Source organism: Harmonia axyridis, chromosome 3 (genome assembly GCF_914767665.1).
Source record: "Harmonia axyridis chromosome 3, icHarAxyr1.1, whole genome shotgun sequence".
NCBI classification, from domain to species: Eukaryota; Metazoa; Arthropoda; class Insecta; order Coleoptera; family Coccinellidae; genus Harmonia; species Harmonia axyridis.
The window spans coordinates 39,753,116-39,771,406 of record NC_059503.1 but is presented as its reverse complement, the minus strand read 5'-3'; the positions used below and the strand labels follow the sequence as shown (position 1 = coordinate 39,771,406).

General features: G+C 35.8%; 1 protein-coding gene across 1 annotated transcript; it reads right to left on the bottom strand.

Annotated features, from left to right (window-relative positions):
- Positions 1–462: 462 nt before the first annotated feature.
- LOC123675020 (prostatic acid phosphatase-like) lies at positions 463–15,815 on the bottom strand. Its single transcript, XM_045610242.1, has 4 exons — positions 15,773–15,815; positions 13,619–13,714; positions 9,433–9,528; positions 463–1,411 (listed from the first exon to the last, which is right to left on the bottom strand). Exons 2-4 carry the CDS (start codon positions 13,703–13,705, stop codon positions 524–526), a joined length of 1,071 nt encoding a protein of 356 aa, XP_045466198.1. The 5' UTR covers positions 13,706–13,714; positions 15,773–15,815; the 3' UTR covers positions 463–523.
- Positions 15,816–18,291: the final 2,476 nt, after the last annotated feature.

Here is an 18,291-nt window from a genome sequence, read left to right as displayed (position 1 = left end):
GATACAGACATTATGTCTAATTGCTTTTTATGGCCACACATACATAAAAGATATGTCAGGAGATGCTAATATCATCAATCTCAATCGAAATTGATATCCCATGAAATATCTGAAAATTACTAAAACTCCACCGCACGATTTTTTAGCAATTAATTAAGAACTTGATACCTTTGAACTCACCTTGTATATCTTCATGTGCGTGCAGGAATCATTTGTATGAACAATCGATGAATACTCGACTGGATTTATATAATCAAAAAAGTTTCTCCACAATGGCCATTTGAAATTTCAAGAAAGTTGTTTTTAGCACTCTATACAGGGTGATTTATCAACTCACAGACAAACTTTTCAATACAAAAGGTCATGTAATTTTAACAACAGTTTGCACGAAAGAAAATAAGTCGATGACTGTAGCACTTCAGAATTCAAATAATGAATGAGAGGATAGTTCAAAAAATGAAATCAGTGAAATAATTTTCGTTTAATCATTTCATGAAAGTAAATTCCATAAAAAAAACCATTATTAATTCCCACAAGATAAACGCCTCTTTTTTAACAGAGGTGGAATTATCTGGAGAAGTCGGCTATATTCACAATCTTCACTGCAATCTTTGATTGACAATTTCTGCATTTCGCCATCTTCATCCTCCCGGTAGAATAAATTGATAATGTATTCGATACCAACCTTCCTCAGCTCCACAAAGATGGCAGCACCAAAGTTCGGAACGTGAGGTACTACGTTCTCAACGCCTATACTTTTCATGAAACACGGTATGGTGTACAACATGGATGAAAAAAGGTAAAGTTGGAATTTCGTCTCGTTGCCTTGCACGTATCTATTTATTTTGCCCAACATTTCGTTCACGAATGGTTGCAGCTTTAGGTTCAAGAGTTTGGGAGTGGAAACTTCCAGTTTCCAATGCAGATTCAGCAGTTTCATGATGTGATTATAACAGGTCTCGTTGCACCAAGAGGGCAAGCCTAAGCCTTCCGAATCTTCGCAAATCAAAGGATCTGTGCATTTATTGATATCGGTGAAGGAGTTGCAGTTGCATTTTGTATTTTCTTGGATTAGATTGTAAAGCTCCTTTTCTTCCTCGTCAATATGATTGAATGCTTCGTCTTCGAGCATACACTTTTTTACTTCTTTATCATAGGCTGGACAGGAATCCAACATCATGATACTGTCGGACGAGGGAACCTCAGTCAGTATTGGAATAGGTTCTATTTGGAGAGAGTCTGGAAGTGATGCGCGTAGTCCATAGAGTACCATTTGAGCTGATTCAATATGAGAGTTGAATTGAACAGATCTGGCACTGACGCTTTCATTCGATATTCCGCTATTAAGAAGTTCTTTCTTGTAGCGTTTTTGGATGAATTGGCCTAATGAGAACATCTTGTTTCTTCCTTCCTGGAACGAAAACTTCCTTATTTATTGAATTAGAATTGCATTGGATATTAAAGGAAATCGAGTTATATAGGTAATATGTATTTGAAAACCTTGCGATTTCTTGAAACAAGCTAACTTGTTGTTTCATGACAACCTAAGACAACATTGTGGATCTTTCACTGTTTGTCGTCAAGATAAGTGATCAATATACATATATTATATATTGAGCGTCAGATAAATTGTACGAATCATACAAGGCATAAATATATGCACAGGAATGATAGGTCGTCCATAAATATGGAAAAAAGCTCCTATTAACTTACCCTCTATAATTTCTGCAATAAAGGGTTCCGGAGATATTTGCAAAAAGTGATTTTTTTTCCAATTTCAACACCCGATATCTCGAAAATGGTGCATTTTAGAGGGTAAGTTAAGCGTAACTTTTTTCCTATTTTTGCAAGAGCTATCACACCCTGAAGTCCTGCGCATATATTATGAAATACCCTGTTTCATAATATTTATTTATTATTTATTAGAATATAAAACTGTAAACCAAACATAGTTTGTTATCACAGAGTAACAACTAATTTCTTAATCTATTTGAAATCTCATAAAATATTTTTTCAACTCTTTTCTAAAATTAATAAATGTTTCTTCTTTTTTTGAGTGGATGGGTAACCCATTATATCAGTTTATTGCCGAGTGTATTGGAAGTCTTGACCCTCTCGTCGTTTTGAATATGAAGTCACTGTAGAGATTATTGGCATGTCTTGTACCATACTTGTGTTTTTCAGATTGCTTCTTCAAATTTACTTTAGATTTTAACAGACCCGCATCAATCTTATAAATCAATTTACATTGCTCCTGTTTCACCACCTTAGAGATCGGGAGCACAGGAAACTTTTCATACAAGTAGCTGATACTGGTCTCATATGGAAGATTATGAATGTTCTTAATTGCCCTATTTTGGAGTCTTTGTAGTCTGCTTAAGTTCTTCTACACATGCATTGTAAAATATGAGTTAGCAGTTTTGTGACATATACGGACTGGCATGCTTTGCTGCGCTAACCAAACCTGAAAGCTTCCTAATTAACTGCTCAGTGTGTGAGTTCCAGTTTAATTCCTCGTCAATACCAACTGCTCAGTGTGTGAGTTCCAGTTTAATTCCTCGTTAATCATAATATGATATTGGGAACATAGGTTACAATTCCAATGATTTAATTTCTAAATATTCGGCCTCTGAAATTTATAGATCAGGTGGTCTGCTAGAAGTAACAACTATTTTTGTATCAAATACTTCTCTAATATTTTTCATAATTTCATAAGAAAGCCCTAGGACAACTCCAGGATTTCATTATTTGATTCATGATTTCCCATGAGTATTTCGAGTCCAGAAGTTAAGAGTATTATTTTTCATCAGATATTTATTCTTCGGTGTTTATTTTTCCAGCTACAGAGTCAGAGGTTTTTAATATTATACATGACTTAAAGAAATCGAATTCGTCAGGTATTGATCAAATAACAGGGAATATTTTGAAGAATATTTATCCATATATTGTCCCAATATTAACTATTTTGATAAATAGATCTTTATCTGATGGAGTTCATCCGAATATTCTCAAAATTGCGAAAATCAGAATGGTACATAAAAAGGGTGATAAGAAGTTAGCGCAAAATTACCGACCAATATCCTTGCTGTCGACAATATGAAAAGTTTATGAGCGTCTTATATTCAGCAGAATGTTGTCGTTCCTTCAAAAACACACTATAATGTCCAACTGTCAACATGGATTTAGGAAGGGACGGTCAACACAACCGGCAATTATGAATTTTATTGAAAGACTTTATGGAAGTATGAATGATGGGAACAAGTGCCTTGCTGTCATGATGGATCTCAGTAGGACATTTGATTTGGTACCCCATGATTTACTTCTCTATAAAATGAAGTGTTTGGGATTTAGAGGTATCGTAAATCAACTAATTGAATCTTATTTAAAAAAATAGAGTTCAGATGGTAGAAATTGACGGTATAAGATCTTCGTTCCTGGATGTAGAGTGCGGTGTACCCCAGGGTTCAGTTTTGGGACCGCTATTATTTCTACTATTTGTGAATGACTTGCCTGACATCATGGATTGTCCTCTCGATTTGACAATGTTTGCAGATCACAATATTACAATTGCTATGTTCTGACCGAACCACGAATGGAGCTGTAGAAAGGGCAAAATTGCGCTTACATGGTTTGTCTGAATGGTTCGATAGCAATCGTCTATTTCTGAATACCGATAAGACTGCCTTTATAAGCTTCACACTTAAAAACACAGCTGAATATATTAATAAAAGTTCACTGATAAGAGTCAAAAAAAGATCGATTCAACAGGTCCATTCGGCAAAATTTTTGGGTGTCATTATTGATGCGAACCTATCGTGGCAACAGCATTTGGATGAATTGTGTAGATTGCTTTCAGGGATTTGTTATGCCCTGTTCAGATTGAAACAACTCACTGATGGGGATATATGCCTTTCATATTATAATGCACACTTCAAATCGAGAATATTGTTATGGTATTTTGTTCTGGGGGGCTTCTGTACATTGGAGAAGAGTCTTTAGACTTCAGAAGAAAGCGCTAAGGTATGTGGCAGGTGTATCAAGTCGTACATCATGTAGATCTTTGTTCAAGAAATTCAAAGTGTTACCATTGGCAAGTTTGTATATATTGGAGATTTTGATTTATGTTAGAAAAAAATTGAGTTCATTTAATAGGAATAATTTTTGTCATAAATATGACACGAGGTCTTCTAATGATTTTGTGATACTTCAGCACTCCATTTCCGCCTTTGAAAAAAGTCCCAAATACATGGGGATCAAATTGTTCAATGCTTTGCCAGCTTCACTGAAAAATTTGAATGATGAGAAAATATTCAAGACCTCACTCTCTGAATTGTTGTTGTCTAAGTGTATTTATAGTGTTGATGAATATTTGCGGAAGATAAATTAGCATAATTTAGGTTATTTTTTGTATTTGACATATCCTATACCTATAGTTGTTAGTGTTGTATATATAATTGATATTGTGTATATGATGTAATAATGGTCTAAAGGATAAATATATATTATTATTATCCCGACTTTTGCCTATACGCGTAGGATTTCTCCTCGCCGTCGGCTTCTCACTCCTCGCTAAGAGGAACATTCATTCAATCCCAGATATTTAAAATATCAGAAGGGCAGAGCTCGGTCGTGTCCGGTCCTTGTGGTCCCCCTGGTTCTCGTCGAACTTCTGGTCCTCTTACACGTGATCCTTGGACCTGTCCTTCGCTTCCGAGGAATTTTCTCACCGTCCTTGCAGTTCCTAAAAGAACAGTTTTTTGCATTATATTACATATATACTCACTAAGTCCTAGTTGCTTGATATTTCTCTTGAAATTTTTGGGTACTATTCCTGTTGTTGAGATGATAATTGGAATAGTTCTCGTTGATATAATATCATTTCCCACTGGCGCTTTATCTGAAATTCGAGGTCCCTATATTTTGAAATTTTTTCGACCTCTTTTTGACGCATGTTGTTGTTATTGGGTATTGCTACGTCGATGAGTATTGCTGCCTTTTGATGTTTATCAACTAGCAATATATCTGGCCTGTTGTGAGGGACTGTTTTATCAGTCAAAACTGTACGATCCCAATACAGTTTATAGCTTTCGTTTTCCAGGATGGTTTCCGGTCGGTATTTGTAGTATGGCACTTTTTCAGAATGAATTAGTGCTAATTTAGTTGCCATTTCTTGGTGTAGTATCTTTCCTACTGCATCGTCTCTCTCTTTATATTCATTTCCTGCAAACATTTGACACCCTCCCGTGATATGTTGGATTGTCTCATTCGTTGGACACCCATAACGGCATCGATCGTCAGTAATATTTCGATCCTTTATGATATGCTTGCAGTAATTTTTTGTTGAGATCACTTGATCTTGGATGGCTAAAAGAAATCCTTCCGTTTCTGGATACATCGCACCTGATGCGAGCCAATAGTTCGACGCTTCAATGTCGACATGATCCTGGTTCACCTCGTTGAAATGTCGTCCATGTAGGGGCTTTTCTCTCCATCTTTGCAGTTTTTCTTGGATTGTCTGGTGGTTGTATGACAATTGCTCCTTGTGCAGTTGTGAAGGTGTTGATTCGTCTGCTTCACACAGTACTTTGTAGATCTCTGACGTGCCTGAGTTGTCTTTGAAGTATGTTCGTAGGCATTCAATTTGACCATGGGCAAGTTCCATGATGTCTAGCAGACCTCTGCCTCCTTTATTTCTCGGCAGTGTCGTCCTCTCCATGCTACTTTTCGGATGGTGCTTGTGTGCTTTCGTCATCAAGGTTCTCATTTTGCGTTGCAGGTTTTTCATATCTGTTTTACTCCATGGAATGATACCGAAAGTGTATGTAAGAATTGAACATACAGCATATGTGTTGATGGCTCTCGTCATGTTCTTGCTGTCGAGGTTTGTTTTCAAAATTTTGTTGATTCTCCTAATGAACTCAGTTGTTAAGTCTTCCTTCATTCTTTGATGGTTTATTCGTCGGTTCTGTTTCATTCCTAGGTATTTAAAAGATCGTCCGATTTCATTGCTTCTATCTCCTGTCCATTGGAGAGAGCTATCGGTTCATCTTGGATTTTTCCACGCACTACGCTAATAGTACGACACTTGTCCAATCCGAATTTCATCCCCACGTCTTCCGAAAAATTTTCCACCAGTTTGACCATAATTTGCAAGTGGTTTTTGTTGCCTGTTATAAGTTTTAGGTCATCCATGTATAGCAAATGATTGAGTGCAATAGTATTTCTATTTCCTTTAACATTGAAACCTTTTTCAGTAGCATTCAGTTGTTTAGAAAGGGGGTTCAGCGCCAAGCAGAACCATAAGGGACTCAATGAATCTCCTTGGAAAATTCCCCTATTTATTGAAATCTCTTTAGTAGTTATGTTGGCCGTAGAGAGTTCGATATTCGTTCTCCAGTTGCACATTGCATACTTCAGAAAGTTTATTGTGATTGCATCGATCTTGTATATTTCCAAAACTTTTGTCAGCCACCCATGTGGAATAGAGTCGAAGGCCTTCTTATAGTCAAAATATGTCATAAAAAGATTTCTATGTTTTTTGAAGGCTTGGTTACATATGATGGAATCTATTATCAGCAGTTCCTTGGATCCTAGTGCATTCTTGGAACATCCTTTCTGCTGTGCTCTCATTATGTTATTTGTCTCATGTTTGTAGATACGAGATGCTATACATGATGTGATGATTTTATATATTGTTGGTAGACATGTAATTGGTCTGTATTTTGATGGATCCGCTGTATTTTGCAGATTCTTCGGTAAGAGGTAAGTGGTCCCTGTTGTTAAAAATTTGGGCATTTCCGTTGGATTCCTTATAACACCATTTATGGTTTCAACTAGCCTGCCGTGTATACACCAAAATTTCTTCAACCAAAAGTTGTGGATTCAATCTGGGCCGGGTGATTTCCAATTGTGTGTGTTTTTCAATATTTCACGGCATTCTTCTATAGAAACTGCGTTATGCGGCATGTGTTCTATTGTCCCACAGGATTTCTCTTCACTTCTTATCCAATCAGGCTGGGAGTTGTAGGGGGTTGGTGTAGCCAGTTGATCTGTCCAAAAATTCTCAATATCCTCAACGGTTGGATAACTTCCTGGTGTTACTGACTTATTATTGTTTAACATTCTATAGAAGTTTCTTTCGGAGTTTTCAAAAATCATATAAAATCCTGTTTTCTTCTATAGCTCTCATTGTATCTTCTGAGTCTTTCGGAGTACACACTAAGTTTTTGTTTCAGTGTGTTTAAAATTTGTTGAGCATTTTCATTGTTTGGATCATATGTTGTATGTTGCCGGTGACGATCCATTATTATATTCACCATTTTTTGTAATTTTCTAGACGGCGAACCTTTTGCAAATTGGGTGAGCCTCCCAATATCTTGGCGGATGCTATGAATTTTATTTTCTAGCCTATTTTGCCAATGTGGTTTATTTTGTTGTGTTTCTCTGGCTGGTTGCTGACTTTTAGGTTTTGGCTTCACACCTAGCACTGTTGCTATTGAAAATGCTGCACAGTATATGATGAGGTGTAATGATTCGAGATCATGGTAGTCAGAAAGATACTTTGGTATAATCTCCTTGTTGGTCATGACCAGAAGATGAGATAGTTTCTTGGATGTCCTCAATCTTGGTAGAATCGTTCGTCTCAATGGATCTGTGCCCTCAAAATCTATAACGCATCTATTCATTGTGGCAAATAATCGCTCCAGTAGTTCTCTTTGGTCTTCTTCTGGATTTTCGACGAGTGCAGCATATATAATCCGTCGTTGAGCATCACTTATTGCTATCACATCTGCGTTGTTTTGTTCCTCAGTGTTCATTTGTGCATTGATATTGTGTTGGTTTTCAGCACAATCGTAGTTTTCTTCTATTGTCGTTTCGTTGTTAGTGAGGTCTCTATTCTGTAGCCTCAGTTGGACTTCATTTTTTATGGTGTTAAGTCTCTCATCGGGTACAAGTTTATTTCTCAATATGACCCGGTATTGGTCGGCTACTCTTTGCTCAGAAACTTGGAGTTCGGGATAGTTTCTGTGGAATTCTGCAAATAATTTTTGCCGGTAGCCTATTTTATCCTCTTCCATATTAGTCACTTCATAATATATGCGCATGATCGTTTCATTTATCGAACTTGTCCATTTCATGCGTCTTCTTGGTAGACCTGCTTGGGTGAGGGCTGGTTGGGGATCCTGCGCAGCACCTTCAGCGGTCGGAGAAACTGGTGTTTTTCTTCTCCTAGAATGTTGAGATTGTGGAGGCGTAGCATTTTGTTCGACAGACGCCCGTCTCCTTAGCACTCTGTCAACGACGTCCCGCATACTGTCATGTCCAGCGCCGGCTCCAGACACGCCCTGACGAACCTCAGGCAGCGGCTCTATATTCCTATTCCTCAAATTCACCATCATTCATGGGTTCCTCCGTGTCGTGGGGGAGACGGCCTTTGATCGCTTTTTACTATCCGCAGAGCTACGGTGGGAGAATTCTTGAGCTGCTTTCCACACGGCTTCGTCCGTTACCCTGGACAGGGACCCTTCGACAGGTTTCAGCTTCCCGGGTCAGGGAGCTCCTGAAATCGGCGGTGGGCAGGAGTCGATTCAACTCTCCTGATAGGTGAATCGCTAGGGATTCACCTACCGCTACCCCATTATTATTAATATTATTATTATTATTATTATTATTTCTGAAAAGTTCAATATTTGAAATCTCCTACAGAAACTTCAAAATGAAATATTTTGCCTTCTGTGAATCAATATGTGTGGATTCATTCAAGTCATTACATCGTTCATAGGTAATGGAATTTTTTTTCTAGTTATATAATCTACCTAGGATTTTCCGTTTACCTAGATACTCCATTTATTCCTTTTCATGAGGTGACAAGTGAATTTATGACATGTGTGGTTTCACCTGTTTTATTATCTCATTTTCCTCAATGACTCAGGTTTGCATTTATCAGGAATATAATATAATAGTATAATAATCCACATGCATCAAGAAAATATCGATATAGTTCTACATTGATAACACCAAAAGTAATTTCCTGAATGGGACAACCTCAGATTTTCATGAATGTCGATGAATATATGATGAATTCGATCCATACTTTGGAAATTGGAATTTTGTTATCGAACGGAATAAAAACAAAATTATCTGTGGAAACTCAAAATTAACCTGAATGAGCCACAGTTTTGGCGCAACAATGGTTGTGAATATTGAAATTTGTAGAAATTAATTTTGTTTTTATTTTATTTGGTTTAGATAAACATTCCATAGTTCGATTTATTTAAATGATTTCATTGATGTTCAACTAAAATTACCTCATAATATCGGTAGGTGCTATGAAAATATGAATATTTCTTATGCATTATTTTTTGACTAGAAAAGAATTCTATTCTCGATAAATGTTGTAGGTACCCATGTAAGAAATTTTACAAATATTACCTCTGTCAATACACCTAGACCTTCTGACAGCCATTTTTCCTTGAAGGGATCATTTTCCTGAATTGATAGTGGTGTTCGATTACCTTCTCTGAAGATCTGAAATTGAAACACAAAACATTATTTAATGAAAATTCACAGATTCATTCAATGAGGATGAGAATATTGAGAAATTAAGGGCGAATAAAAAATGCAAGATTTGAATTTTCCGCCATTTTGTTCGCTATTATAAAGACACATTCGTCATAATAGTCATTACTGATCTGTAAGTGACATTAAAGTTAGTAAATATGTAGTTTTACTAAATAAAATAACACCACCAATCGGATCCTTGAATGACAAGGTAAATTTCCTGCACCAATATTTTCAGGTATTGGGCTTATAATAATAATATGATGACTACGTTAGCAACAATGAAACTGCCACATTTCGGGTATTAATGATTCATGAGTAAAAAGTTTATATGAATATAACAAAAAATGATTGTGCACATAAGGTTCTATTTGAAAAAAACTACAAGAAATTGAATCAAATGATAACACAAACTACTCTTCTTCATCCATCTTTTAGATTCAGACTAACATGAAAAAAACTACAAGAAATTGAATCAAATGATAACACAAACTACTCTTCTTCATCCATCTTTTAGATTCAGACCAACATGACTAACACTCACAACGCAATATCTCACAAACTAATGGTCGGACTGATGTCAAATTTTGACACGTATTGTTTGAAGGTTGGTACTGACAAAAAATCATAAGGATTTAGTACTAGCACCACCATCTGTGCAATTTTCAATCTGTGGACTTTTCAATTGGCCTAATACTCTAACAGTTCTGTGTACATGCCTCCCAAAAGCAAACGCATTATTAACGTCGCTGTCTTACCCTTCTGCAGCCATTTTGCATACCTTCTCATAATCGCGAGTCACCGTTGAATACGAAATTATACCATTATGTCTCCCACTGCTGCAGTTATCTTCGCCAATTCAAACGCTTACGATAGTGTTATGAAGCACTAATCGTGGTTGGTATGAGGAGAGTCCAAAGGCTCGAATATTATGTTCCTATATTAAGAATTCTATCTGTTATTCAAACCATTTATCAGCAATTTAACGAGTAGTAGCACAACGGTCTCGTAGAGCCAGTTGCCTGAAGCGCCTATCTTGACGTTCTGCGGTACCCCTCCGTTGATCAGTTCACGTACTCTTCCTGTTCCTCTACGTTAATTCGTCCATGCACCACATGCGCAATACTGTCATTGCAGTATAATTAACACGACGACCAATTTCGTGAAATGATGAACCAACATTACATCTCGATAGGCAACAATTCTACACTTTTCAAAATCACTAACATTATCCCCAAGTTGACAACAGTAGAATTGACGTCTTTGAACTCCAGTCATTTTGCTGAGCTTAACTATAGCTTAATAAAAGTTGACGATCGGTCAATACCTGAAAATAACTGTAGTATTCAGGTTCCATAAACCGCTTTCTTCACAATCAAAATGACAAAAAAAAAACCTTGTTTATGCGTCGATATTGTTATAATACCATTCTTTTGATAAAAAATGAAGTTCGCAAAGGTATTCCTCCTGGATGTACCGCTCCTGAAATCACTGAGTGTATATCATGATCAGAAGCATTATTTTATCTTTTGTTCTACAAATTTTTTATCCACATACTATATTGAGTTTCTAATTATTTCTGTAGAGGTAATCTTGAAAGAATGTTGTATATTAGCATTTTATTTCGGAGGGACCAGATTTATTAGCTTGGAAAGTGGTTTAATTTTGATTTAACCTTCCGGAGATAATCTCAGATTTGAGGATATCGACATTGAGAATATGAAACAAAATTGGAAATAGGTGTATACTACCAAAACTTTTGATATGTTTGGTGCCTTCAAACGAATTGGTACTCATCTTATAGATTCTAATGTAAAAAATCGAGAAAACCACTGACTCGTTGTGAGCAGTCCTTGAGAAAGCATTTGGTTATCCAACGAGATATATTTTAAAAATTTAAAATTTGCTGAATATGTGAATTGTGGATTCTAGACCCCGATAATTTGTTGATGCCTTTTTTAAATGTTGCTTGTGTTGAAAATTCATATACAGGGTGGCCATTTGAAAACGAAACAGACGAGATTACAGACGAAATAAAGTTTTTCGATAGAAATGCTCGGACAGGTCGATTTCTGTTTCGAGGGGGACAACTTAAGATGTAGGTTACGGACGCATAGCGCTTCAACCCTTGCTACTACAACCCTCACCCCCAAATTTTGAATAGGAAAGATGGGGTGAGTGATACCTCATTTGAAAGGTATTTTTATACTGATTTCAGCACAGTAATTGTTTTTTTATTTTATGCATTAGTTCTCGAAATATTCTTAACTAAGTATTTGAAAATGAAGTGGTGTTTTCATGGCACTTGTAGTGTTTTGTGAAAAATCAACATTTTGAGCTTCAAAACAACCATGACTGTGGCTTCCTTCCTAACTAACTAACGCATGAATATTTCGAGAACTAATGCATAAAATGGAAAAACAATTACTGTGCTGAAATCAGTATAAAAATACCTTTAAATTGAGGTATCACTCACCCCATCTTCCCTATTCAAAAATTGGGGGTGGGGGTTGTAGCAGCAAGGGTTGAAGCGCTATGCGTCCGTAATCTACATCTTAAGTTGTCCCCCTCGAAACAGAAATCGACCTATCCGAGCATTTCTATCGAAAAACTTTATTTCGTCTGTAATCTCGTCTGTTTCGTTTTCAAATGGCCACCCTGTATAGAATTTGAATGTCCCAATTATTTTCAATGTTTTCACTATTTTTATTTGAAAATATCAATTTACATCTCTGGACATAAAGATTGCCAATTTGGACTTTAATTCAGAATTGTTAATAAAACTTGCTTTGTTCGGTATCAAACCAATTTGTTTTTGTTCAACTATAAGTAAAATGCAGTGGCGACGCTAGGGGGTGCAGGGGGAGGCCGGGCACCCCCTAAAATTCTGCTGGACCTCCTTTAAAATTTAACATGATAAGTCTAAAATACTTACAAGATTAGCAGAATTATAATTTCGATTTACTATAGCCACCCCAAAAAAAATGAGTTCTACGGAAAAGTTACCCTTGTTTGATTCTTGTAATTCGAGCGTTTATCAAGTTGAATGAATTAAAATTAAATTAAATGAATACAATAAAATATGAAGTATGCGAAGTTAGGATATTGTTTTGAAGATACTCTGGTGCTAACATAATGATCATTTTGAATACAGCTCAATTCTTCAAAATGAATATTATGAATGGGAAAAATAGCTCGGAAACACTTTTTTTCAGGAGATCTTCCTCAGAAACAGATTCCAAAAATAGTATTCTTGGTTGGAAAAAAAATTGGATTGGCGAATTTATGTGGATAATTATGTGGTAGGTAGATTGAAATCCATCTTTCACGCTCTTGGAGTATTAGAGTTGTGTTTGCATTCAATATTTGATGGCTGTAATTATGCGAGCTTTCATGACATATGGCTTGATATTCTGGGAAAAAGTATACATGCTGAATCTATCTTCAGGGATCAAAGGTTGGCGATTAGCTATATATTCGGACTAGGTTATATTCAATCCTGTTTTCAGAAAAAAAACAAGAAGATGAAATTAACAGGTTTAAATGTTTACAGAGTTTCTGTGAAAATTCTGGGAAAAAAGTATGTAGTTTTAGTGCTCATAGATCTGAAACTCCGATACTCCTCATAATTTGTTTATTCAGGCCCAAATATTAACTGAATAAAAAAAAATGTATATATATGACAATAAAATTGTTCAATTTGCTCCCGAATGATCTTAGACAAGCATAAAGTTTTTGATTTGTAGAGTTTTTTTTTTGACTTGTTCCGTATTACACTTGAACATTTGTATTTATGTTTGTGAGAATGATTTTCCGGAATAAATTAATGTTATTAGATATTATTATAACCGTTGATTATATAGTATATCAACGACAGCCCAACGTCCCCAACCTACTGCATTTCGAATCAGTCTAATAAGTTGTGCTATGCTCAATGATGTTAGTTTCCCAAGTGTCTTAATATTAAATTTTAAGATCTATTTGGGAAAAATTGTAATTTGTAATTGTGAAAATAAATCAATAATATTGTTATTATATTCATGTCTAAAATACTCACAACTATGGAACATAGAAGCTCGCCATCACTCGAATTAGCTGTTTGTGCGAATATGAAGAAGAGGAACAAGGAATAAGTGAACCACATTCTGCCTGACTGCTCTGAAAAAATGAAATTTCACAGAAGGTCAGGAAGTGATTCATTTTACTAGAATTTCACTACTCTCTTACAAAATGGGTTACGTTTATAGAATTTGTTTCGCGTAAACATTTAGGGTAGTTTCATTCATCAATTTATTCAACTGGAAGCAAAACAGGACTCAAGTAAGAGTTAATTTGTAAATGACCATATTATTTTTCAAATTTCAGAAAATCATTCAGATCTTTACAGGAGGCGTATGATGTTTTTTTAATTCATACACTCCATCAAATAAATTTCATAATTGTTTCTAAAAAATTAAAAAAAAATTTGTGATAATAAATATAAGATGTACAATTTGGCTTCCGCCGTTTAAGTGATAGTTGAAATGAATAGATCGTAAATGTGACAAAAAAGGATCAGTTATTTTTAAACATAACGCCATTAAAATATAAGTCGATTTGTGTCGGTATCATAAAGTTATTCTCGATTAAACATGTCAGCTTATGAGCCAAATTCTCGACATTTGCGGTAGTTTTTAATTTTCTGCTTCAATATGAAGAAATTTGCGGCTGCGCCTCATCAAGTTCTCTCAAATACCCATGGTGAGGCCGCTATTAGTGAAGAACGCAACAAGAATTGGGAGGATCTTTGGGAGTGAGGCAACAAGCCATTTCAAAACGCCTGAAAGTCATGGTAATGCTTCAGAAACAAAAAAATTGGGTGCCAACGGCGGAAACAAAGTTGTGAGCCTATGTATAATGTTCGATGGACCCATTTCCCTGCACTAAGCTAAAACATTAAATAATATTATTATCGGTAAATTGAGAAATTACTATATTCTGGCAGGTATAGCGGTTTGATTTTCTGTAGTAAATCATGCCGTTTTATGTATCAAATTTTGAAAATGACCTCAGAAAGATGGCTTCCAGATGAGATATTTTTTTATTGAACAGTCAAGAATGTTTTAGTCGAAGAGACCAATACCTATATCATCAGATTCTTCAGGTTCTTCTTCCTTTTTTTTTCTCTTCTTTGGCTGGGGCTGCCTCAGCGGCAGCAGCAGGAGCTGCGGTAGCTCGAGCGGTAGCTGCTCCACCAGCAGGGGCAGCACCTACACCAAATCCCAATCTTGTTACCAAATCTTTGATGGATACACCTTCCAAAGCCTTAGCGGGCCAGTAAGGCCTACTGTCCGGTGTACATGAAGCTCAACATCAAACTGAGATTCACGTCTTTCTCCCCGACGTCGTCTAGCCCTTCATCGGCCATCATGTGCAACCAAGGGGAATCGAGATTCATCAGAAAAGACGACCTTATGCCATTTCACATTCCAATGTTGACGTTCTCTGCACTACTGTAATCGTCACCGGCGATGCTTAACCGTCAGAGGTAACACAAGATGAGGTCGATAATGATGCAGTCCAAAAAACTTTATCCGGTGGACACCGTTTGGACAGTTACAGGATGGCCTTCTTCTCCTAACCACTCATCAGCCAAAGATCAAGTTACCGCAAATCGGTCTCTAATGGCCATAAGTCTAAGACGTCGATCTTGAACTTCATTTGTGCCCCTTCGACATCCGGTGCGTACTCTTCTTCGATTTTGGGGATTATTAAACCACGCTTGACAACATCTCATAACAGTAGTTGGTTTCTGTTCGTACGGTTAGGAATTTCTCGAAATGAAAACCCCGCCTCTCGTAGACCAATAATACGACTTCTTTCAAATTCACATAGCTGGCGATGAATTCTGCGTACACGTACTCTGAGAATTTTAACAACTAAACATCGATTTTGGATTTCCTTGGACAGCTGGATTGTTGTAAATTTTAAAGAACTTGCAAAGAACGACTACAATATTTGAGTACCAAAAATTGTTGACATGAAATAACCTCTACCATTTTCTTCACAAAAAAAAATTAATTTTGAACAGCTCCTTCTGGGTGTTGCAGTTTATCTGTCAGTTAGTATATATTGATACATAGTTCGAACTTTTATTACTCTAAACAATATAAGATCGAAATTTTATCATATTCAATATTTGTATTGAGTCAGAAAATAAAATCAAACAAACCTTCACTATATCCAACCTCAATGAACTGTTAAAAAACTTCTGAAAAAATATGCATGAACGAGCATAGGAGTATTTATAAGATCAATTTGTAGGTTCGATAACAATTGTTAATATTATCTTATTATTGATTGAAGATTACTGTGAAGCTATCAAGTATTTCCTAATCGATCTGAATTATGGATATTATAATGCTTTTTTATGATGAGTGTAATAAAACAACTTTTATAGCAACTTTAGTATGAGAAATTGAACAAATAACTCGAAAAATGAATGTACACTAATTCTAATGCAACTAAGTACATACTACATATATTATATTTTCTCATGATGATAATACATTTCGAACACTTCTTGATGATAATTTTCCCATATAAATATTTTGATATTATTCATTATACGGAGGTAGGTAACAAATCAATATACATTTATAGATTAAAAAATTGAAAATATCTAGTAATCATTGTTGAATCAATTATCTTCAATAAATAGTTAGTATAAATATTGCGTTGAGGGTGAAACATAATATTTCAAAAATATTAATAATACTGGAATAAATGAAATTCTAGGGGATCTTGTGATTGCAACCCCCAAAAATCTTAAATGGTAACACCAATCAACAAATGAGAAGCATTTTTCGAAATGCTTCTGATTGAAATTCGAATTGAATGATTGAACACAACAGCAGATTACATTTACCCCATTATTGTAAATATTGTTATTATTAATATCCAGTAAGATTAAGTCTTGAAGAGGTGAAAAGAGCATGTAAAGACCTGAAAAATGGAAAATCTACTGGGCCAGGAGAGCTACCAGAGGAATTGATGAAATATCGCACAGGAAACTTATTTAGACATTTCAAGCACCTGTTTTAGATGTGTTTAGACGCCACAAGGATTCCAAACGATTGGAAAACCCTCGGGAAAACCGCATACAAGTCTACAATTTTCAAAACGGAAATCGTAAAGACTGCTATAATTATAGGGCATTGGAGTAACGAGCATTCTGGCGAGTGTATGGAAGAATTTCCAAAAAAAAAGTATAAAACGAGTATCAAGTGATGGAAATGAAGAAACAAGAGGGATTGAGAGCAGGAAGATCGACCTTAGAGCACCTTCTTCAACTCACCCGAATCATAGAGAAAAAAAACTGCATACCCTTATCAAAATTATGGGACGCACTGGAAGATATGAATATAAACATTAACGTAATAAGGGTTATCAAGAACCTGTACAAGAATCCAAAAGCACTGCCACAGGGGCAGGAATATACCTCCCGAAGGCCTTACAGCTATGGATGAAAAATGTTAGCAATGGGTATCCCATTAAATGACCAGAAGACTTTATACTCACTTTTTCGGCTGACGGGCAAATAGTACTAGCCCAAGGACATCAAGAACTTGAGTACACGGCAAGAAAAATAGAAGAATATGAGAAGTGGGGGCTAGAGTTGAACATCACGAAAACTCAAAGTATGAACATAGGATGAGCATAAGAAAAATTTGTATTGGAGGATACGAGTGAGACAAAGGACTGCGAGGAATATAAATGCTTAGGATTGAAGATCACTTGAAACAGACTGATGGATGAAGGGATAAAGAAACGAATAGTTCTTGGCAGCAGAGCAATCTCAATGTTTTTTAGTGTACGGTGGGATCACAGAATATCTGAAGACAATGAAAAGAGAATTTATAACACCATCGTGAAAAGTAGGTGTGATAATATATGGAGGTGAGGTTTGGAGGTTGAAGAAAAAATCAGAGGATATTCTGTTGGCGACCGAGATGGATTTTTGGAGATCAGCAGGATACTGAGCATGCTAGGTGGTTCTTAAAATTTGAAACTCTGTGGTACTCAGAATAAGAGATAAAGGCCAAACATATGTTATGTATTTGAAATCAGGGAAAAAAGAGCTATTCAAATATAGAAAAATATACAGGGTGTTCCGTTTGAAAAAATGAAGTTGCTATCAATATGTGGCCCACTCTGTATATATTTCGTTTTGTGAAATCATTTTGAAAAACATTAGTCGATTTCGTGAAACTTTTGTGGAAAACATTTTTTTGTACCTCTTTTAGTAACAAAGTTAAAGGGGGGGTCAAATTATGGTGAAAAACCCGGTACCTACATTATGAAACGAAGTGGTCAAAATATGTAGGTAATAGTTATTAAACATTCATGGTATGGGTATTATCTGAGTATTAAAGCAAAATAAACTAGTTCATACCAAGTTAAAGTGGTTGATACGATCGAAAAATATCGGAAAACGCCAATAGCGAATCCAGGGGGGCGTGTACTTCCCTCTTACATAATAAAAGTATATTGAAGAAATTCTGGATCAGCCACTTGGAATCAAACATTTTCTAGATGAAAGAGCTATTCGTATACGAGTTTAGTTCATATTGAATTCCTTTATAAGGTTATCTATCAGTTAAGGATAACAGTTGAAGATATTTTTGCATATTTGAAATCACCACATTCCAAAGATTTGTGTTTTTTTCATCAATGAATGAATATGATATC

What these genes read in the sequence shown, in the direction of transcription:
- LOC123675020 (XM_045610242.1), bottom strand. Translation starts at nt 13,705, where the DNA reads ATGTGGTTCACTTATTCCTTGTTCCTCTTCTTCATATTCGCACAAACA. An exon ending in AGCTTCTATGTTCCATAGTT is followed by an intron (nt 9,529 to 13,618) that starts GTGAGTATTTTA and finishes TTTCAATTTCAG; the next exon opens with ATCTTCAGAGAAGGTAATCG. An exon ending in GTCTAGGTGTATTGACAGAG is followed by an intron (nt 1,412 to 9,432) that starts GTAATATTTGTA and finishes TTTTCGTTCCAG; the next exon opens with GAAGGAAGAAACAAGATGTT.